This window comes from Xiphophorus hellerii, unplaced genomic scaffold, assembly GCF_003331165.1.
Source record: "Xiphophorus hellerii strain 12219 unplaced genomic scaffold, Xiphophorus_hellerii-4.1 PGA_scaffold_36__1_contigs__length_39454, whole genome shotgun sequence".
Classification (NCBI taxonomy): Eukaryota; Metazoa; Chordata; class Actinopteri; order Cyprinodontiformes; family Poeciliidae; genus Xiphophorus; species Xiphophorus hellerii.
The window spans coordinates 1-22,927 of record NW_022587611.1 but is presented as its reverse complement, the minus strand read 5'-3'; the positions used below and the strand labels follow the sequence as shown (position 1 = coordinate 22,927).

The 22,927-nt window shown below is 38.8% G+C and overlaps 1 protein-coding gene and 1 long non-coding RNA gene across 4 annotated transcripts; both read left to right on the top strand.

Annotated features, from left to right (window-relative positions):
- Positions 1-755: 755 nt before the first annotated feature.
- On the top strand, positions 756-5,828 carry LOC116716394 (lysosomal-associated transmembrane protein 4B-like). 2 transcript variants are annotated; one of them, XM_032557246.1, is made up of 5 exons: positions 756-1,036; positions 2,116-2,227; positions 4,042-4,102; positions 4,725-4,726; positions 4,855-5,828. In XM_032557246.1, exons 1-5 carry the CDS (start codon positions 926-928, stop codon positions 4,917-4,919), a joined length of 351 nt encoding a protein of 116 aa, XP_032413137.1. In that variant the 5' UTR covers positions 756-925; the 3' UTR covers positions 4,920-5,828. The 2 variants fall into 2 exon arrangements, with proteins under 2 accessions (XP_032413137.1, XP_032413136.1); XM_032557245.1 differs by lacking the exon at positions 4,725-4,726 and having other exon boundaries at positions 775-1,036.
- A 13,884-nt stretch (positions 5,829-19,712) lies between these two features.
- Positions 19,713-21,110, top strand: LOC116716395 (uncharacterized). 2 transcript variants are annotated; one of them, XR_004338450.1, is made up of 4 exons: positions 19,713-19,924; positions 20,083-20,144; positions 20,225-20,287; positions 20,462-20,903. It is a non-coding gene; the product is annotated as an uncharacterized LOC116716395 (long non-coding RNA). The 2 variants fall into 2 exon arrangements; XR_004338449.1 differs by having other exon boundaries at positions 20,225-21,110.
- The last annotated feature ends 1,817 nt before the right edge of the window (positions 21,111-22,927 follow it).

Here is a 22,927-nt window from a genome sequence, read left to right as displayed (position 1 = left end):
TGTTCTGAGTTTAATCCGCTCAGTAACTTTCTCGAAATCACGCATTACATAATCGGATTTGAGTCCAACTCCTTTCGGGTGTTTATCGTCACCATGACCGAGGTTGTTCAATCAAGGTAGCACAGATTACCACCGGAAGTACTCTTCAAAATAACTTTAGCTGAAGTAATTAGACCAAAACTTGAATGGGGTCTGCAAACTAGATTAATTTCTGTTGTATCTGTGGTCTCCAAAAAATAGATCCTTCCCCTCAAAAAAAATAAAAAATGTTGGCCTGTGTTGCTGTGTTTGTTCACCCCAAAGAAGTCAATGACCCCAGGGCCAGTTAATAATCAACCAATGCAAAAAAATTAAAAAAAATATTCATATGGGGCCCATTCACAAGTGTCTGCTACAATGTACAATTAAAGTGTTATCACTAAATTATATTGATGCCAGTCATGTTGGATTTTGAACTTGGAAAGAAACTTCATATTTTCTCATGTGGACGTTTGACCTCGGGGACCCTGCCTGTTAATTTTCCTTTCCTTAAGAAGTTTCAGCTTCTGAGCGAAGTTCACAATTCGACTGATACCAGCTAAATAGTTCTTTCCTTCACCTGAAGAAGAAAAAGTACACTGAAACTGTGTTTGTTATAAAATTTCAAAGATTCCCTATTCGAGAAATTTCTTAAAACATTTTTGCGTCAATGTGAAATTCAGCTTTTAATTTGGAATCAGATTTCCGCTTTCCGCCTCAGATGGCGTCGAACTTGACGCGGCGGCGCGTTTATAATCCGCTCGAGCGACGAGTAAACAACCGAAAGACCAACAGCGGATGATTCTCGTCATTTCTCGGCGAGACTCGGCGCTCGGCGGACGTGGCTTCGGACGACGAGGCGACTGCTTTCCTTCCCAACCCGACCCGTCACCGACCCTGCGTGTAAATGTTCACAGACAAGATGATGATGTCCCCGTGGGACCGCTGGTACTCCACAAGCTGCTGCCTGTGCTGCCATGTCCGCACAGGAACCATCATCCTGGGGGTCTGGTATATGGTGAGCATCCGTCTGCGTCCCACTGCATCCCTGTAGACATTCGGCAGCAAGCGGGGAAGCGTGGCCTCGTTGGAGGGATTCAGGTTGGATACTGCACTCCAACAAAAGGATGAAATATTATTTCAGGGTATTCTGGTCATTTTTATGGGTTTGTAAGCCTGTCGCAATAAGCAATTAATCAATTAATCGCGTGATAAGTTAAAAGCCCCCCCATTAATGTCCATTCTGACTATTCATATTTTTTGAAGGGCTATTTTGCTTAAAGAAACTTTGTAATCTAATTTATTTACGGTTTCGGTTGCGTTTGGTTTAATTTTCAGTTGATTGTTTTTTGGTCTTTTTTTATTGTTATTTTTATATAACAATATATATACATTTAAAATATCTTCCTTGTCGAGGATAAAGTGTTCTTTACAAAATTGAAACTTATTGATCTCGCAGAGGGCTGAATTTGAATTATTATGCTGTTATCTACACATGACTTAAAACGGTCTCAAAATAATGTATAATAATGTTTTCTTTTATCGCAATAATTTCTGTGATAATTTATCGTCCAGTAAAATGTTATCGTGACAGGCCAATAGTTTGTTATTGTTTACCTCTAAGATCGTTAGGCTATAACTAGCGCAGCAGATGACGTGTGCAGCTAAATGTAGGCAACTATCACAGTTTATTCGGGTTATTGTCTCCTAATTGAAAACGAGGGGAAAACTCAGCAGCATTTTGAAGTCAATTTAAAGGGCCTGTGGAAAAATCCTTTTTCTGCCTGCTATTAATAAATCAGCAGCAGGTCTCTTCAGGTAGCAGGTTTGGTGTCAGGTTGCCTATTGAATGCGAAGAATGCTCCGTTGCTTCACCCCATCAATAGGGATGAATGAGTCATCAGCATAACCAACTGCACAAGCCAGAGATTGTGTTGCACCAAAAACACAAATTTCCAAGCAGACCTTTAACGTTCCTGTGTTTATAACATCGACTTTACGTCCTGCACAACACCTAGAGTTCATGTGTGCATTTTAAGTTCTACAGCTCCACTGTAATTTGCCCGTTTCTTACCCGTATGTCCTGTGTCCCTAAAGCTCATCAATGCCGTGGTGTTGCTCATCCTGCTCACGGCCCTCAGTGATCCAGAAAAGTATCATCTGACCAGTGCCGAGTTGGCCAATGACCTGGATGTCATGGATGATGCCAGTAAGTATCCTAAAAACAAAGTTATAAGTAGAACTTCACAGTTTGTTTTCCACCCAACACGCTACTATGCACTACCTGGTCTATCATACAAAACCCTGCTGAAATACATTGAAGTTTGTTACTGTGACATAAAAATATGGGAAAATTTAAGGGGTATTAATATTGCTGCAAGGCACTATATCTAGTACGCCTTTGGTACTTTTGCTGTAAGATGAATTAATCGACAAGTGTTATTAATATAATATAAAGGTAAGGGTTGTTCCTGCTCTGTTTGAAGCTAGATTTTCTGATTACTTTATGGTTTTTCTCTGTGAAACTAAGGCGACACTTGACTGTTTTGCTAGACGACCTCTCTAACTAGTGGACAGTAAACACCTTTGTGTGACTTAACATCCCAAATCACAGTCATGCAAACCTACTTTCCATCTGTCCAAAGAATTAGATAAATCCGTCTTAGCCCAGGAGTGCTCTGGTCTCGTTTGGCCGGAGTTTACCGCACCACATGGCATTCATTCAGATTCCCTGATTCAGAATGACTGTAAAGTCCCCGGATTAGAGTCACCCTGTAAGGCTGGCTGCGTTCCAGCTGGTGCAGTGTCACCTCTTCTTTTGAAACACACACGAAAACTAGAACACTTTTAATGTGATTTATTTATCTGAGGGGTTTTCAGTGCCAAGGCTGGACAAACACTAAAAGTCAGAGAGAACGTCAATGCAGTTTCGGACTGTTATTGTTTACTGATCTGAGATCATCTTTTAATTTTACTCAATAAGAAAACTAATACAGTCAACGAAGACCACGCTACACAATCAATAAAAATATTATTTTTATTAGGACTTATGATTATCTACTCTATGAATATATAATTAATGGCAACTACATATTTTTGTAGAGACTAAGGAAACTGGAAACGGCTTTTTTTAACACCCTGATGTTTGCTTTGCACTTGTTTGAAAGTAAAGCTCTGCTAAACGAATGTTAAGGTGACTAATGGATTTAAAATCACCAGGAGCCAAAGACTAGAAGTTAAAAGTAACTTGTTGCTGTATGTTAGCTAAATTTGTTGTCCGCTAGTAGCAAACATAGCTAATAGCCACCAACAATCCAGCGCAACATGTCCAGATTAGCTGGAACACAAAATAGAGTATTATTGTACAGTTGCTCTATTATGGAAAAAAAAATGTAATCACACTTATTTCTCCTTAAATTTATGGCACTTAAAGAACAATATAGGAATATACTTTCAAATCAGATTGAAAAAAAAAAATTGGCTAAGAATACTTTTTTTTAATCAATTGATTTTTTTTTTCTTGTAATTGTCTAAATACAAATGAGATTAATTGTATATCAGGTCTGCAGTCGCACTTTCATTTTTGGTGTTCAACATTCTCAGGTACTGATTCTGTCAGCTCTCTTGACATTCAGGTAAATTAGCCGCTGCAAACAAAGGGACGTATTTTCTGGACCAGATGTGATTCACTGGATGACTCATAGCTGCAGTTTATTAAAGAAATGCTGGATAATAAGTTATTGATTCACATGACGAGCAAGATGTTGTCTCGGTGAACTGTTCCAGTACCGCCGGTGCTTTATCTGATTGTACCAAGCTCTTATTTTACGTAACACAGTTATTGGTTTTCCTCTGTTACGCTGAGTGTGATGTGAGGTAAAAGGAACAGTGAGTGACCCAAAAACTGAGGTTCATCCCTTTTCTGCTTGACCGATGCGACGCACCTTTATTGTTTCTATTTCTAGTCTGAATTTCTAATATACAGTATATATATATATTTATTTATTTATTTTTGCTATACAGAAGCCAACCGATGGAGAGCCCGCTTACAAGCAGAACAACCTTCCTGCTTCGACAGAGCAAAGTAAAGAACGTCGCACTTGGTCCAATGCTTCTCAAGGGGGCGCTGTTCAGGCATGTTTTGATTATACTTGCAGTGTAGTCATACCTTTTTCTAAGTAAAAACTAACGAATCAGTAAATTTTGTTATCAAAGTAAACAACTAAAAATCTATTTTGCTTTAATTTTTCTATTTGGTAAAAAAGAAAAGTTGTAAGACAATTAATAAGAGTTATTAAAGGGACAGTATCATCATAAATCAACTTATTTTTTTTTGTTTTACATTATAGCGTATCTGGAGTGTTTCTTTCATAAATTTTCAATAAATACTTTAATCTCCCATGGCAACCATTCACCTGTGCCAAACACCTGGCAGGACTTAGCTCCGCCTTTAAGACGTAGCTCCTCCTCAGTTTCCAGCTTTCTGCCTCACAGAGCGGCCCTCCTTTACAACTCTCCACTCAGCTCCTTCAGACTAGCCAGCAGCAATTAGCAAAACACCTGGTGGAACTGCTCATCTGCTGAGCTCATTATAGGAGTCGGGGTAATTTGGTCAGGCAAGTACAAAATGTCTTGGATTAGGCATTTTAAATGCTGAAAAGTCAGACTTGTTCCCAAAAAATTGCAAAACTAAAAGAAAATCACAGAAGTTGTTTTTTTTTTTTTTTTTGGTAATCCAAGAGTTCTATTGTGCTTCAACTTTTCAAAACGACTAGTTCTCCATGATTAAATTTTCTGCCTCATGCGTTGAAGGTGTTCTTTGCCTCGTTTCCACAGAAAAAATCGAAGAGAGCCAAGTGCCCAAACCTGCGAAGAAGAAGAAGGCGAGGAGAGAGACATGAGACGCCTCCGTATGCAAGAGACTTCACATCCTGCTTATGCAACACCTTCTCTGACAGGGATTTGGAACGACGGTCGCCGTTGACGAACTTTACCAGGAGGGAGGAAAAAAAAAAAACGTGTCCGAAAACAACTTTTTTTTTTTTTTTTAAATACACATCATGTGCCAGTTTGGTGGATCCTTGAAAAGTGAAATTTTAATGCAGTGCAATCTAATGTGATGGGTGTTGATGGTTTCTATGTATGCATTTGATCTTTCTGATAATGTCTTCTAATTCCACTGAATCAAATAACTGAAGGAGCTGTAATTTAGTCCTTAGACCTGTAGGAAAAATACTGATGAAGTTTAGAAATCTGTGGCGGCGGCTGACGAGCGCCGCTCACTGTGCAGAGAGTAACTGTTTCTCAACACTGGGCCGAACGGGGTGAACCGGCCTTCTTTTAACCTGCTCTGATGTCGGTGGTTTCAGACCAGCGGCTGGAAGCTCTACGAGATGTAAACTGTCGTGATGTAAATGAGCCTCGTCAGGCACAGGAAAGGGACTCGCGTCGACTCCGCGGTTCTTGCTTTTTCTTCCTGTGATTCTGGGGGAAAAAAAAATGTCACCACCTCTGTCCATCTTGTTCGTCTCGTCCGTTTTGCTGCCGTGTGTCGACAAAATGTTCTCTTGCTGTCTTTTTTTTTTTTTACGGCCGGTTGCTGTCTTTCAGCCGCAGTCATGCTGAAAGTTGGGGGCATCTGATGGCAAACGCGTCATTGTTGTCAGCCTCTTAGTTTTGTTTTTGTTTTTTTTGTTTTCCACCTCTGCTTGATTCAGAAGTCCTCAGAATCGTTTTGTAAAACTTATTTGTAATAAAAGAAAAGCTAAAGCCATATGTAAAAAGACTAAATAAAGGCCAGTTTTTCTATCTTTCGTCTAATGAATACCACTTTTACTATCTCATGATACATTGATATAGCAAATACGGTACTTTTATTTAAAATAAGTGTAAATCTTAAATTTGAGTAAATTTTGAATCCTTATAGCTTTTATGAATCTGTTCCAGAGGTGTGACCAAGTCACTGTGTTGCAAGTCTCAAGTAAGTCTCAAGTCTTTGTCCTCAAGTCCGAGTCAAGTCTCAAGTAAAGACAGGCAAAAGTCGAGTCAAGTCTCAAGTCAGGAACCTTTAATTTCAAGTCATTTCGAGTCGTTTTTATTTATTTTTTTTTTAATAATTTGCAATTATACAAAAAATTCAAATAATAGACCATTTGTTCGTTTTAAAATATGTATTTATCTCAAATGATAGAACATGTGTAGCTGAACACAAAGTATAAAAAACATTTTTAAATTGGACCACTTTATTGCCCAGTTCTGTTAAACTTGATATTCAATCAAAAAAGACGAAAATGCTGACATTTCCACAGCACAATACAAAGAACCATAACAGCAGTTTTTTCCTCTTTTCTCTGACCTGTCAAAACAATATATTGTCAATATAATTTCCCAACGTAGATGTCTTCAAATACACCAACCATCCTTAGATGATACTAAACCCGGCTCATCATCATGATGGGACAGAGAGACTCTGTTCCCTGTGTTCAGGTCCAGAATCTGCTTTCTGTTCCGGAGCCCCGCTCACTATCCACCGGCTTCCTGAGCTAACACGGTGCACATTATTTGTGGAGGCATTTGAAGGACCGGATTTATGGTAAATCATCACCAATTTAACCCGGAGTACACATGCTAACCCGAAGTTAGCTAAAGTCAACTATCTTACAGCAAAAGAAAGTGCCACCTACCGATCTCTGTGAAGCTTCAAATGCCGGACAAAGTTGGACGTCGTGGCATCTCCATCCGATATTCTCTTCTTGCATGTTTTACAAGTTGCAGTTCGTTTTTTAGTCGAAAGTTCATAACCTACGTAGCCAAAAGAAATTACTCGCGGAAGCATATTCGAGCGGTTATTTCTATTTCGTTCCCTGAGCTCTGTAACTTTGCCGCGTTTTTTTTAAACGTCCAAATCCTGTTAATTTGATTGGTTGTGCTGCAGCTACGTACACATACATACATAAGGAGAGAGGAAAAAACATAGTGACGGTCTGCGCATATTGATACGGAATGAGTGAAATTAATTAATGACGCCACTTTATAAATAATGTGTTTTAAATTTTAAGACTTTGAGTAAAAAATATCAAGTCTTTTCAAGTAAACAGCTTCAAGTCGAGTCAAGTCCCAAGTCAATGGCATGAAAGTCAAAGTCAAGTCCGAGTCTTTGAGCATTTTTTCAAGTCAAGTCTCAAGTCGTGATTTTAACGACTCGAGTCTGACTCGAGTCCAAGTCATGTGACTCGAGTCCCCACCTCTGATCTGTTCTGTTTCAAATCAAAACATGGGGGAAAAAAAAAAGTCAGGAAAACTCCTTTCACTCTATAAACTGAATAATAGCGAGCGTCCCTGTACTACTCATTAATTGTGTAATCACTTTGTTCTATGATTAAATGAATGAAGTGTATGGAGTTGACCCCATTGATATACACTGCTAAATATCAGAGATGGATTCCATTCCAGAGCTGTACTATTTAACAAGTCATCTACATTTCTTGGTTTTTTACCCACTTGTGATGTAATCTAGTTCTCTGTTGGTTCAATGTCTGGCGAGTGAAAAAGTTACTTCATGACATGAATCCTGCTGATCTGGAGCCAACAGATCTGGAGCCAACAGCTCACTTGTCTGTGGTTGGCTTCTTGAAATGCACATTATCAAGATCAAATCCTCTTCAGTGTAAGGCAATTACTTTTTCAAGTTTTTTGGTGTATTCAATCTGAGCCATGATCCCAAGTATATAATAATAATAATAATAAGGCCTGAGATCAAAGTATGAGATCTCAGGCTCCACATGGCATTGAACAAACAAACGTTTTACTGACATTTCCTGACTGGATCGCTCTTTAAAAACATCATCTACTGCATCCATAAGAGCAATCTGTTTTTCCACAGAATGAATGATGTCACTCATTCAGGTCTGAACTTTTAGATCAGACCTAAAAGTCAGAACCAGTCTAGGATCTGACTTTTAGGGGTGCTTAGCCCCCAGTAAGGCTAAGACCCATGAAAGATATTTGCTGGTGCAGTTTTCTAAATCTAACTGCTTATTTACATACATTCACAAACAGAATGAAGAAATATGTTGTCAGTAATTCATAGAGTAAACAATATTCATTTTACTCAAACATATACCTATAAAGAGTCAAATCAGAGAAACTTTAAATGTTTTCCAGAGGTGTATAAACTCAGTTTGAAACAGAATCTCAAGATCACATCATACCTGCCAACATTAATGAGACACAAGCAGCTGTGGAGAGACAGTCCTGGTGTGATCTGCTCTCCCAGAAATTAAAATCAAATCTACTCAAAACTGCATTTAAAGTCATTGAAGAACTTTTCCTAAATTCATAGGATTAATAAACCTAAAACCAGTTTATTATCAAGGTAGAAGTTCAGGTTAATGACTAGTGAAAACTAGTCATTAACCTGAACTTTATTTGAAAATCATACTTAGAAATTTAATTACCCTTATTTTATTTGAACATTATGCGGCTGTTGGCCTTTTTTACAAGAATGTTTGTCCATTTATAGAAAAGTAGACATGATGAGTCGAGTTTTACTATTTCAGTTCACAGTTCATGAAGTGGGCCTGTCATAGTTCAGTACCAAAACCTTTTTGTTCACACAGAAACATCCTAACATTCTGTTCTGTTCTTTAGTTGGGACATTATTTAAGTGACTCCAGAGAGATTTGGGAATTAATGTATATAAGGTGTGAAGCCTTTTAATTGTCATAATTAAAGGCCTCACACTTTTAATTGTCATTATTATGACACTTTTAATGTCATTATATACAGTATATAAAAAAAAATTCCCTTCTCACCCACCCATAAGAGCGGGTGGTTCTTATCCTCTGATAAGAACCACCCGCTCTTATCCTCTTATCCTCTGAGCTCAGGTCCTCTACCAGAGGCCTGGGAGCTTGAGGGTTCTGCGCAGTATCTTGGCTGTGCAAGGACTGCATTTCTGGACTGAGATGTCTGATGTTGTTCCTGGGATCTGTTGTAGCCATTGGTCCAGATTGGGGGTGACTGCCCCGAGGGCCCCGATGACCTTCACCTTCCAGGCCCTCTCCAGTTCCTCCCTGAGGCCCTGGTATTTCTCTAGTTTCTCGTGCTCCTTTTTCCTGATGTTGCAGTCGCTTGGTATTGCTTATTCAATGGTATAATATTCAATGCTGCATTCACATTCTCAATGATCTCTGATGGTACTTCACTCAGCCGTTGTAATTGGCGCCGAGAAGGTCTGGTTGTCATTCGGGTCATGATTTTCTCTCTCAGGTCAGCAGCCGTCTCGTTCAGCTCTGATTCGCTCTGATTCGGGGGGCCGTGTATCCCCTGACTGGGTGGGGACTTAACTACATGTCACAGTTCTGACATCCAGGTTCCCTCCTTTTTGCCGTAGCATTTGTGTTGTATCTCGTCAATCTCAAGTTGTGATAGCAGTTGCCGTTTGCGGATGTTGGAACACTGAGCTACTAGTTGTTTAGCGCTTAGTGTTGACTGGGGATGTCGAAGTAACCATTCCTTCACCAGTCTTTGCATGTAACCTCTCTGATTAGGGTTACTTGAGTAGTAGCATTCCAACAGATCCACATTTTCATCTCTCGCCCATTTCCGTCTTGTTCCAGTAGCCCATTTGTCATCAAGGTGCTCTGGTTCCCCAACACCTGACGCAGACCTTGTTTGGCCGGGCGACGTCTGAGCCGGCATGTTATGCATTTTTGTGTCTCTCATGGTATGAGGTAGGCAGTAGCTTGAACGGTCTTGCCTAAGGACCCAGACTATACTGATATACTGATGCCTTATCTATTGAGCTATCCAACCAGCTATATATATATATATATATATATATATATATATACAGTATATATATATTTTTATATATTATTATATAATAATATAATATATAATAATATATTATAATTAATATATTATATATATATATATATATAAGTTAATATATATAAGGTGTGAGGCCTTTTAATTTTAATTGTCATAATTAAAGGCCTCAAACTTTTAATTATGACATTAAAAGTGTCATAATAATGACACTTTTAATGTCATTATATATATACAGTATATACACTGCCTGGCCAAAAAAAAAGGTCACCACCAAAAAATGGTCACACTCTCTAATATTTTGTTGGACCGCCTTTAGCTTTGATTACAGCCCGCATTCGCTGTGGCATTGTTTCAATAAGCTTCTGCAGTGTCAAAGGTTTATTTCCATCCAGTGTTGCATTAATCTTTCACCAAGATCTTGTATTGATGATGGGAGAGTCTGACCACTGCGCAAAGCCTTCTCCAGCACATCCCAAAGATTCTCAATGGGGTTAAGGTCTGGACTCTGTGGTGGCCAATCCATGTGTGAAAAGATGTCTCATGCTCCCTGAACCACTCTGTCACAATGTGAGCCCGATGAATCCCGGCATTGTCATCTTGGAATATGCCCGTTCCATTTGGGAAGACAAAATCCATTGATGGAATAACCTGGTCATTCAGTATATTCAGGTAGTCAGCTGACCTCATTCTTTGGGCACACAATGTTGCTGAACCTAGACCTGACCAACTGCAGCAACCCCAGATCATAGCACTGCCCCCACAGGCTTGTACAGTAGGCACTAGGCATGATGGGTGCATCACTTCACCTGCCTCTCTTCTTACCCTGATGCGCCCATCACTCTGGAACAGGGTAAATCTGGACTCATCAGACCACATGACCCTCTTCCATTCCTCCAGAGTCCAATCTTTATGCTCCCTAGCAAATTGAAGCCTTTTTTTCTGGTTAGCCTTTCTGATTAGAGGTTTTCTTACGGCTACACAGCTGTTCAATCCCAACCCCTTGAGTTCCCTTCGCATTGTGCGTGTGGAAATGCTTTTGCGTTCACAATTAAACATACTCCTGAGTTCTGCTGTTGTTTTTCTTCGATTTGATTTGACCAAACGTTTAAGTAATCGCCAATCACGATCGTTCAGGATTTTTACCGACCACATTTCTTCCTGGAAGACGATGGTTCCCCACCATCCTTCCAGTTTTTAATGATGCGTTGGACAGTTCTTAACCCAATTCTAGTAGTTTTCTGCAATCTCCTTAAATGTTTTTCTCTGCTTGATGCATGCCAATGATTTGACCCTTCTTAAACAGACTAACGTCTTTTTCCACGACCACAGGATGTGTCTTTTGCCATGGTTGTTTAAGAAATGAGGAGTTACTCATTGCATCAGCTGGGGTTAAATAACTTGTTGCCAGCTGAAAGATGCCTATGCAGTACTTATCCAATAGGAGGCTTGTACCTATTTGCTTAGTTAAATCCAGGTGGCGACTTTTTTTTTGGCCAGGCAGTGTATATATATATATATACATACTGTAATAATGACATTATATAAATATATATATATATATATAATATATATATATATATATATATATATATATAGATATATATATATATATCTATATATAGGTGTGAGGCCTTTTAATTTTAATTGTCATAATTAAAGGCCCCTCAAACATTTAATTATGACATTAAAAGTGTCATAATAATGACAATTTTAATGTCATTATATATATATACCGTATATATATATATATTATTATATGATAATATAATATAATAATATATTATAATTAATATATATATATATATATAATATTAATATATAAGTTAATATATATAAGGTGTGAGGCCTTTTAATTTTAATTGTCATAATTAAATGCCTCACACTATTAAATATGACATTAAAAGTGTCGTAATAATGACACTTTTAATGTCCTTATATATATATACAGTATATATATATATATATACATACTGTATATAATGACATCATATATATATATATAACTTAATATATATATGGTGTGAGGCCCTTTTCATTTTAATTGTCATAATTAAAAGGCCTCACACTTTTAATTATGACATTAAAGTGTCGAAATAATGACACTTTTAATGTCATCATTATATATATATATTCAATTTAATACAGTTCTGTCCTTGTCTTTTAATGTTATTATTATGACACTTTTAATGCAAAGTTGCTCTAGAAGTTGCAGTGAAAGTCCATTAAAAGTGCCAACCTTGCATTAAAGTGACTTTATTTTCAAAATAATGCGAAGTTGGCACTTTTAATGCAGCTTTGCATTAAAAGTGTCATTATTTACCGAATGACACTTCATGACAACAGTCATGAACATTCATAAAGACTCCTTCATGTTCATGACAGATGTTATGTCATGTTTATGATGTCATGTCAGTCTTATGCACTGACAGGTATACCTACCTAATAGACAGGTAGGTATACCTGCCTGTCTATCAATAGGTAGGCAGGTATCTTTCTACCTGCCTACCTATTGATAGACCTATCTATTTTAGCTAGCTAACCTATGTAGCATCATGTTTGTAGAGACCCGGAGAGAATTTATGTTTAAAGTAGAATTATTTAACTAATAGACAAAATTACAGACAATATCTATCTGTTTGTCTGTATGTCTGTCATTTGTGTTTGTAGAGAAACCGGAGCTCCGGAGAAAACTTTAGTTTAAAGCAAGATTAGTTGATTTTACTAAGAGAGCAAATTACAATGTCTGTCTGTCTGTCTGTCTGTCACTTGTGTTTTTAGAGAAACTGGAGCACCCAGAGAAAACTTATATTTGAAGAAGGATTACTTAATTTTACTAATAAATAAAATTACAGACAATGTCTGTCTGTCTGTCTGTCTGTCTGTCTATTGTTTTTGTAGGAAAACTGGAGCACCCAGAGAAAACCTTTTGTTAAAATGACTTATGCTACCTTCAAAGCTAAGGCCTCATATGTCTGACGTTGCTAACGGAAAATATTACAAAGATGTTTTGTAAATGATAAGTGAAAGCCGCTGTTTTCACAGACAGGCTGAAGAGAAAAGGAAAGACTGGTTTGAAGAGCCAATCCGTCCGTCCATCCATCTATCCGTCCATCCATCCATCCATCTATCCATCCATCAGTCCGTCCATCCATCTATCCGTCCATCCATCCATCCATCATCCATCCGTCCATCCATCCATCTATCCTCCATCCAATCCGTCCGTCTGTCCATCCATCCATCCGTCCGTCCGTCCATCCATCCATCCATCTTCTTCTGCTTGTCGGTTCATGTGGCCGGCAGCCTAAGAGCGGCATCCCAAACTTCCTTGGATGGGAATTTTCCTTTTTTAGAACTCTGTTGGCAATTCTTAGAGACGTGCACAGATTTGGAGTTTAGTGAGGGAAGTTTGACAGTATTGGTATTGGTAACTTTCTGACAGCTCAGTGAAGGTCTGCAACCTTGCTGGTTTTTCCTTCATCATGTTTGTCAGAATACGTCGTTCTTCCCTCACAGGACTTGGAGCATACTTCTCTCTGGTCTTGCTGCTGGCAGAGTCTCCTTAACGTCGTCATAAACAGGCTGTTTGGCATTTGTCAAGATGGATACTTTTAATACGTTCACCTCCACACACTCTCTCTAACTCAATTAAGGATAACATGTCTTTCCTCTCAGCCTCACGAAGTTCCTTCTTCTCCTGCTGTTTGCGTCGTATCTGATAATCCCACGAGTCGGTCAGAGACTTGGTAGCTGCAGCTTTTTCTCTTTCGCCAGTTTTTCAAGCTTCTGCTCTGCAGCTTCCCGATGTTTCATTTCTTTCAATGACCTATCTTCCATAATTGTCCTTTTCGCGTCTTCTTTCTTCTTTATTAGGGACAGTTGGTTGTACACTAATTTTTGACGTATTTCACGACTCCTGTCCTTGTCATCAATGTACTGATGTCTAGTAGCCAATTCATCAGCCAGAAGGTTTTGCTTCGGAGTTTTCTCCTGCTGCTGTATTTGATGTGATAATTTGGTAACTTCATCCTTGGCCATCTTGTTGCATTGCTTATTGTGTAAAAGAACATCATAATCAGTTTCTTTCTTTAATATATTCTTTAAACTGTCCCCTCTAGATTTCTTTTGCTCTTTTTGGTTAAGTTGAGCCTCATTATGTCCTCAAAAAATTCCGGCTTTTCTCTTTCTTCTGTCTCTTCATTTCCATTTCTTCATTTTTTATGCAGTCTATCTGACTGCATTATGGCAGCCATTTGTTGCCTTTCAATTTCAGCCTTCTCCATGTTTTTCTGCTTTTTATATTGAACCTGGGTGTCCCATGTAATCAGTCAGAATCTGTTTCATTTTATCTTTCTTCTCCCTCTCTTGTTCCTCTTGTAACTTTGGTGTAAATGCTGCTTGGCCCTCTCTGCACGACGCTTTTCCTCCAAAAGGGATGTAACTAGCAGTTTCGTTTTTCTTTATTTCATCCAGATTGTTATAAACAATTTTCTTGCAATCCTGTTGAGATGGAACCTTTTCAGGACGCGTGTTTTGAAATATAGGCGGAAAGCCTTCATTTGACTCCCGCTTAGCCATTTCTTTTACTTTTAAAGGCTTTTTAAACAGTTTGTCTTTTCCAGAAACCTCGCTGTAATAAGCTGTGGACGCGTAGGGAGCTCTTTGGCTCAGCAGTCTTTCCGTCATTTTCTTTCAGGTTCCGTATCTTTAGTGTATTTAGTCCAGTAAGAAACATAGGTGTTTTAAAGATTCTTCCTGTTCTCGAAGTCGGTTCGATTCTTCATTCGGTTCCGTCTTCTGTCTTGTCCTTAGCAAAGGATTAATAATCTTAGGTAATTGACGGGAATCCATCTTCCGTTTCTGTCTAACAATGAAAAGAGAACAATTAACTATAAATCCGCTGGGTTCTGCAAGTCTGGCTCTAGAACACAAGTGACAAACTATTTAAGAGGTTTCAGAGCTGATGTCATAGCTCTATGACACAAAGCATCTGATCCTAGTGACATCATCAGTCAGGTAGAAGTGTCGCATTAGTTGCTATTGCTATGGTAACCAGGAAAAGCTCTGAAGTGATTCCCACCTTCTAGTAAAGGAGATGTTTCAAACCATTAAAACATTTCCAAATAAATTCGTTCATATTAAGACAAATGAAACTTTTCCCAACATATTAGACTAGTTTCTGCCAATGTGGCTGTAATTGATATGGGCTTAACAATGTGCAAAACACAATCACCTGGTTTCCCATTGAATCTGCTCAACAGTGTTTTCCTCATCAAAAGAGGTTTTTGTGAGGAAAAGTGTTTGATGAACTCAGGTTAAACTGTGGCCGTTTCTCATTTAGACATCTTAAGGGCTTTTTTCCTTTATCTCGTTTTATTTTGTATAACATATGACTTCCAGTTTTTGATTTGATGTTATTTTATTTTTATTTTTGCTCTATATATGTTGTAGAATGGCAGCTTAACGACAGAAAGGAACAGAAGACAAGTTACAACAACGTGTTAAAATGTGTCTAGTTATTAGCGAACCCCTTGATAGAGGCACAAGGTATGTTTGTTTTGTAAATAAGGACGGTTCTAATTTTGTAATCGATTGAAATTGTGAATTTGTTGTATATAAACACTAGGGCATAGTTTTGAATTAGAGTTGATATTTTTAGAGGTGAATATTATTTTTAGTTGAAATGTTCTGGTTGTGTTTTTGTAGCTTACACTGTCCTTTTTGTGTGTGTGTGTGTGTGGGGGTGTGTGTGTGTGTTTGTGCATACAGCTATTACAATGAAACTCAGGGTTAACTTTCCAATAAACCTCACGTTCATCAGTAAAGCCACAATCCTTCATTTGGGGCTGGGGGTGTTACACACTTTTTTATCTTTAATCCTATTAGGCTGCTGTTCATGCTTGTATATATGGGTGGCCCAGTGTAGACAAATGAGCCAAACACATTCAACTGAAAAACGGAAGTGGGTTTTATTCCCGACTGTCCTCAGATGGAACAGTATTAATTTTGGTTTGATTTGTATGGAAGCGCAATGCTATCACACAGGAAAAAAAATATTTAGAGTGCCATCACGTTATAGCGTGATACTTATCTTAGACGTGATACGTATCTTGTTTAAACGTGATAATTGTATGTCCAGGAAGTGGCGGTTTTATGCTAGGCTAGCACAGTGGCTAACTGTACTAGCTTCCCTTGGTCAAGTTTCCCTTCATGTTTGGTCTAAAACATGGAGAGACACGGATGCTGCTTTGCACTGTGGTTAAAACCATTAATAGCATGATGAGCAGGATCCTAAACAGAACCGGACTGCACAGAAGGAAACGTCAGTCCAGTCCTCTAACTGTGGCGGCGATCCTAACTGACCGTCTGGATCAAAGCTGAATTTGGCTTCCGATTGTAGCTTCTGATTCGGGAAATGGCTAAAGGGCGATTATGACGGAGGCTTTTGGGGCTTTTGGAAACCAAGCCCCAAAAGCTATTTTTTCCAGCCGACTATGTAATCTTAACAAGCTCAATTTTTTGTAGGGGTCTGGGACTGTTTAATAAAGATTTATTAGGCCACAAAAATGCTACCAGAGCTAATTTGACCGACGGAAAAAAAATTCAAAAATTGACAAAATTGTGTATTTTTTTGACCACTTCTCAAATTTGTATCTTTCATACAAATAAATAAAACTTCTCTACTAAAGATAAATTAGGCCGCTGAATAATATAAAGTCATCCATTTTGGCCATCTTTAATAGTTTCATAGATATTGGTGGTAGAAAACAGGGATTTTTTGTTTGTTTTTTAAAATATCTAATTTTAGGGAATTTTTGACTTGCACCAAAATGTTTATTTTTTTAATGCATTTCATTGAAACTTCCTTCTAAGATGTTTATTAGGCTGCTTCATCAGATAAAAACAGTTATTTATGGCTATGTTTAGTAGTTTTGTTTCATTTTGCAGACTGAAAATACAGATCGTTTTATAGATTTCTTTTTTTATGGAAAATTCCCTACTACCCACCATCTGAAAAAGTGCCAAAGAAAGTACAGGTTTTTTAAATATATATATAAAGGTGTCCAGAATATATTATTTCAGTATAGATACAGTCACTTCATCATGATGCGGCCCACATGATGATGCCCTGGGCGGTTGTCCACGCCGCCCAGTCTGAACATTTAATGATTCAATTACATTGAATCACCTGTTCGAACAGCATGTGATGACCGCTGCGTCTGTTGGTTTTCTATTACTCTTCTATCAATTATTTGCCATGTGAAATATTACGCCTTAAATAGCGATGTTAGACTGCTTTATCTTTTAACACAGCTTCAACGGTAAATAAATAAATAAATAAATAAACGGATCTGGGTAAAGAATTGACCCAGAGGTGTGACCAAGTCACTGTGTTGCAAGTCTCAAGTAAGTCTTGTAAAGGAAAATGATTATTTGTTGGCGCTTAATACAGTTAATCTACGACATGTGTAACAGTTATATACAATACTCTTATTTGGAACAGGTCTCGTCTGAGATGCGGTAAGCAGACAGAGCAGGGCCCTTTGCCTCCCCCACACCAGAGCAATAAATTTGCATTCCAATGGAAGTGGGGACTACGGAGGTGTCTGTGAAATCTCATCTTAGGACGTTTGGCGCCAGGGATCTTCCGTATCAGGCAGCGATGGGCACGAAGTGGTCCGCCTTTGCTTAGATAAAAAAACAGACACCTTTGCTATAAATCAGGAAGTCACAACTTTCTTTGGGGGCCTGAGGGAGTTCTAATTGGTCGAAGAGCAGAACGCCTTCTTTGCATATATTAAATAGGGAAACGCCTCTTTGGTTAAAATTTCAGGGCAGCACCGGAGAGGGGCTGAGAGAGTTTTTTTCATCTTTTCTCCACGAGGGCGCCTTTGTCTGTCTTATATGTTTTGTGTTCGTCTGTCTTCCCTTGTGTGTTTTTATTTTCATGAGAAAATGCATATCTCTGTATCTCTGCAGCTTTGTTGTCGATTGCTTTGTATGAGATTAAACTCTGTGATCTGTGACGTCATTCTGTTTCGCCGTACTTTTGCAGCCGTGATGACATCCGCTCGCGACCCGGCTAACAGGAGGAAAAGGAGAGCCATGCTTTTTCCAAAATTTAAGCTAACATAATAACTTTCCTCTTTAACAGTCTCAAGTCTCTGTCCTCAAGTCCGAGTCAAGTCTCAAGTAAAGACAGGCAAAAGTCGAGTCAAGTCTCAAGTCAGGAACCTTTAATTTCAAGTCATTTCGAGTCGTTTTTATTTTATTTTTTTTTTATATAATTTGCAATTATACATAAAATTCAAATATTAGACCATTTGTTCTTTTTAAAATACGTATTTGAGGTTCATTTGTGATCCTCTTATTCATCTGGTATTCTTCAAATCTGTCAGAAGTAAACAGATGTCAGAAAATAAATTACAGCCATTCATGAATTACATTTGACTTCAGTTTACTCCTTCTATTCATAAATAAACATCAACACTACAACAATCATAGTTTTCAAAAAATGAAATAAGTATAAATGAAGTTATCACAAGTAAACTCAGGAAGGTCTGGTGCATTTATTTTTCTGCTTTTATTTCTAAGTATGTTAGTTTCAGTCCTCCGTAAATATGGGACAGATATTCTAAACACAAAATTTATTTGGGACAGTCACTGTATTTGGTCTTTTTTTTTTTTTCCCAGCAAAGCTATACTACTTGGAAATGGGTTCTGTGCCACATGTGACAGTCACGCCGGTCAGTGCATTAAGTCAAAAACAGTTGACTTAATGCACTGACTGCAGTAAACAATATATTGTCAATATAATTTCCCAACGTAGATGTCTTCAAATACACCAACCATCCTTAGATGATACTAGACCCGGCTCATCATCATGATGGGACAGAGAGACTCTGTTCCCTGTGTTCAGGTCCAGAATCTGCTTTCTGTTCCGGAGCCCCGCTCACATATCCACCGGCTTCCTGAGCTAACACGGTGCACATTATTTGTGGAGGCATTTGAAGGACCGGATTTATGGTAAATCATCACCAATTTAACCCGGAGTACACATGCTAACCCGAAGTTAGCTAAAGTCAACTATCTTACAGCAAAAGAAAAGTGCCACCTACCGATCTTTGTGAAGCTTCAAATGCCGGACAAAGTTGGACGTCGTGGCATCTCCATCCGATATTCTCTTCTTGCATGTTTTACAAGTTGCAGTTCGTTTTTTAGTCGAAAGTTCATAACCTACGTAGCCAAAAGAAATTACTCGCGGAAGCATATTCGAGCGGTTATTTCGTATTTCGTTCCCTGAGCTCTGTAGCTTTGCCGCGTTTTTTTAAACGTCCAAATCCTGTTAATTTGATTGGTTGTGCTGCAGCTACGTACACATACATACATAAGGAGAGAGGAAAACCATAGTGACGGTCTGCGCATATTGATACGGAATGAGTGAAATTAATTAATGACGCCACTTTATAAATAATGTGTTTTAAATTTTAAGACTTTGAGTAAAAAATATCAAGTCTTTTCAAGTAAACAGCTTCAAGTCGAGTCAAGTCCCAAGTCAATGGCATGAAAGTCAAAGTCAAGTCCGAGTCTTTGAGCATTTTTTCAAGTCAAGTCTCAAGTCGTGATTTTAACGACTCGAGTCTGACTCGAGTCCAAGTCATGTGACTCGAGTCCCCACCTCTGATATACAGTATATATACTGCCTGGCCAAAAAAAAAGTCGCCACCAAAAAATGGTCACACTCTCTAATATTTTGTTGGACCGCCTTTAGCTTTGATTACAGCCCGCATTCGCTGTGGCATTGTTTCAATAAGCTTCTGCAGTGTCAAAGGTTTATTTCCATCCAGTGTTGCATTTGTAACCCACATAAAGTGGGTATGCCACTTTAAGAGAAGAGGTTAAGGAAGCTGGGTGGTCTGCCTGGCCAATGAGAAGTTTGGTTTCCAGAGCGTCTGGACCAATCAGGGTGCAGGCTGCCGTTGTGGATCCCGCCCTTCTCCCCCGGGTCTGCAGTACCGTTGGCTTTGCTCTAGAGATCCGACGCGGTGAGACTGCTGAGCGGGGCAGCGCCAGAGTATGTATCCCGACAGTTAAAAGTATTTTTTACGTGCTGTATTAACTGTATTGTGGATAAACTCTTTTGTAAATAGATTTTATGTTGATTGTCCAGCTTTTGTGCTGGAAATTATTTATTAAATGAATACAAACTGAACTTCAGTTTTTTACCGTTAGAGCCGTTAGGAATCGTTGGCTCTTTCTGGCAGTTATTTCAGCTTGTTCTTCGTAGATAAAAGGTAAAATTTAGGCTTTAACATAATTTTATTTTATTAAGTTTATATTATTTAGATCAAATATGCCTTGTTACATCGTTTAGTGCCCCACGCATCCGGATTGAGACCCACTATACGGTTGTCTGAAGTGTGTCGCACTGAGATCGGTGAGCATATTCGGAGCCTTTTATTTGTGTTTTTGTCGTTTGTTACATTGTTGTTAAAAAAATATCCGTTGTTTTAGTAACTAGGTAATGTTTTGTTACTGTGTTGGAAAGAAGGATTAAAGCTAGAACGGCTTGGTAAAGTCCTGTATTTCTGCTGGTCCTGTCTGTTGACAGGTCAGGTTTTTTTTTATACTGGATCATTCCTGAAGTGGATCCCTCCTTTGATATTGATGGCGAGCCTTCCCACCTGGACCTAAAGAGAGAACCAGATTTCGTCTATCCCATTTGGAGTCATGCTGCACCCTGCGGTGTGGTAGGAGAGCAACATACATCTTCACACACGGTTATGTGTGAAACCTACAACTGACATTCTCCATTATTATTGTTTTTTTATTTATTGATTTTTGGACAATACTGTTTGGATTGTTTTATTTCGGACATTGTGACGCACAGCTGTGGTGGAAATTCTCCTGTGAATGAAGTTGAATCAAACCAAATTGGGATTAATTTGATTAATCTGCTGACTAATACAATTTGGAGTGCAGATTACCAGGGTGCACCCGAATTATTTGAAATTAAGAATTAGCACTTGGCCAAGTATTATTGTTATTTCTTTTTTTTTTTCATTTTATTGTGTGTAATTTTATTTTCATAATTGTGTGTTTTGTGCAACTGTTAATTGTGTGTTTTCTGTCACTAAAACCAGTTCTTTAAATACACCCAACTGCCCTTGTGTGTCATTTAAACACTCCACTGTGCTCCGATAGCCGAACCTATTGGCCCATTTATCCAAAATATATGTAATACCCTTCTCTACTGTGTTACACATTAATCTTTCACCAAGATCTTGTATTGATGATGGGAGTCTGACCACTGCGCAAAGCCTTCTCCAGCACATCCCAAAGATTCTCAATGGGGTTAAGGTCTGGACTCTGTGGTGGCCAATCCATGTGTGAAAAAGATGTCTCATGCTCCCTGAACCACTCTGTCACAATGTGAGCCCGATGAATCCTGGCATTGTCATCTTGGAATATGCCCGTTCCATTTGGGAAGACAAAATCCATTGATGGAATAACCTGGTCATTCAGTATATTCAGGTAGTCAGCTGACCTCATTCTTTGGGCACACAATGTTGCTGAACCTAGACCTGACCAACTGCAGCAACCCCAGATCATAGCACTGCCCCCACAGGCTTGTACAGTAGGCACTAGGCATGATGGGTGCATCACTTCACCTGCCTCTCTTCTTACCCTGATGCGCCCATCACTCTGGAACAGGGTAAATCTGGACTCATCAGACCACATGACCCTCTTCCATTCCTCCAGAGTCCAATCTTTATGCTCCCTTGCAAACTGAAGCCTTTTTTTCTGGTTAGCCTTACTGATTAGAGGTTTTCTTACGGCTACACAGCTGTTCAATCCCAACCCCTTGAGTTCCCTTTGCATTGTGCGTGTGGAAATGCTTTTGCGTTCACAATTAAACATACTCCTGAGTTCTGCTGTTGTTTTTCTTCGATTTGATTTGACCAAACGTTTAAGTAATCGCCGATCACGATCATTCAGGATTTTTTCCGACCACATTTCTTCCTGGAAGACGATGGTTCCCCTCCATCCTTCCAGTTTTTAATGATGCGTTGGACAGTTCTTAACCCAATTCTAGTAGTTTCTGCAATCTCCTTAAATGTTTTCTCTGCTTGATGCATGCCAATGATTTGACCCTTCTTAAACAGACTAACGTCTTTTCCACGACCACAGGATGTGTCTTTTGACATGGTTGTTTAAGAAATGAGGAGTTACTCATTGCATCAGCTGGGGTTAAATAACTTGTTGCCAGCTGAAAGATAATCGCCTATGCAGTACTTATCCAATAGGAGGCTTGTACCTATTTGCTTAGTTAAATCCAGGTGGCGACTTTTTTTTTGGCCAGGCAGTGTATATATATATATACATACTGTATATAATGACATTATATATATATATATTTCAATCTGGAGAGACTCAGACGGAGATGAGAAGACAATTAGAAGAGTTTATTGACAAACAGAATTTAAAGTCTTTGGCGCTCGGGCCCCGGCTGGGGATAACGGTTATCGCAGCGTTAGCGATAGGCTTCAGATGAGCATCCCCGATGCTGTTAGGAACGTCATCTCCCGGGGCCCGGCACTGGTGGTGAAGGTTGAAGAAGGGTGCGGGCCTCGGGACCGGGCGAATGGAGGACAAGGGTGGTGGTGGGTTGAGCTCGGCTGGAGAGCGAAGGACACCACGGATGAAGGTCCTTATCAGCTGGGACTTGGTCGGTGATTGGACGTGACGTGGCTTGGTCCGGCGTTGATAGGTCGACGATTGTGGGCAGGTCGCTTCAATTAACGGGTCCCGGTGGGGATAAAAGAGTCTTCCAGTTTGAATTTGCGCCTAGGCTTCATAACTTAATATATATAAGGTGTGAGGCCTTTTCATTTTAATTGTCATAATTAAAGGCCTCACACTTTTAATTATGACATTAAAAGTGTCATAATAATGACAATTTTAATGTCATTATGTACAGTATATATATATATATATATTATATATATATATATATATTTATATATATATATATATCTATATCTATATATATATTATCTCTATCTCTCGTATATCT

What these genes read in the sequence shown, in the direction of transcription:
- LOC116716394 (XM_032557245.1), top strand. Translation starts at nt 926, where the DNA reads ATGTTCACAGACAAGATGATGATGTCCCCGTGGGACCGCTGGTACTCC. An exon ending in TCCTGGGGGTCTGGTATATG is followed by an intron (nt 1,037 to 2,115) that starts GTGAGCATCCGT and finishes GTGTCCCTAAAG; the next exon opens with CTCATCAATGCCGTGGTGTT. An exon ending in TCCTGCTTCGACAGAGCAAA is followed by an intron (nt 4,103 to 4,854) that starts GTAAAGAACGTC and finishes TCGTTTCCACAG; the next exon opens with AAAAAATCGAAGAGAGCCAA.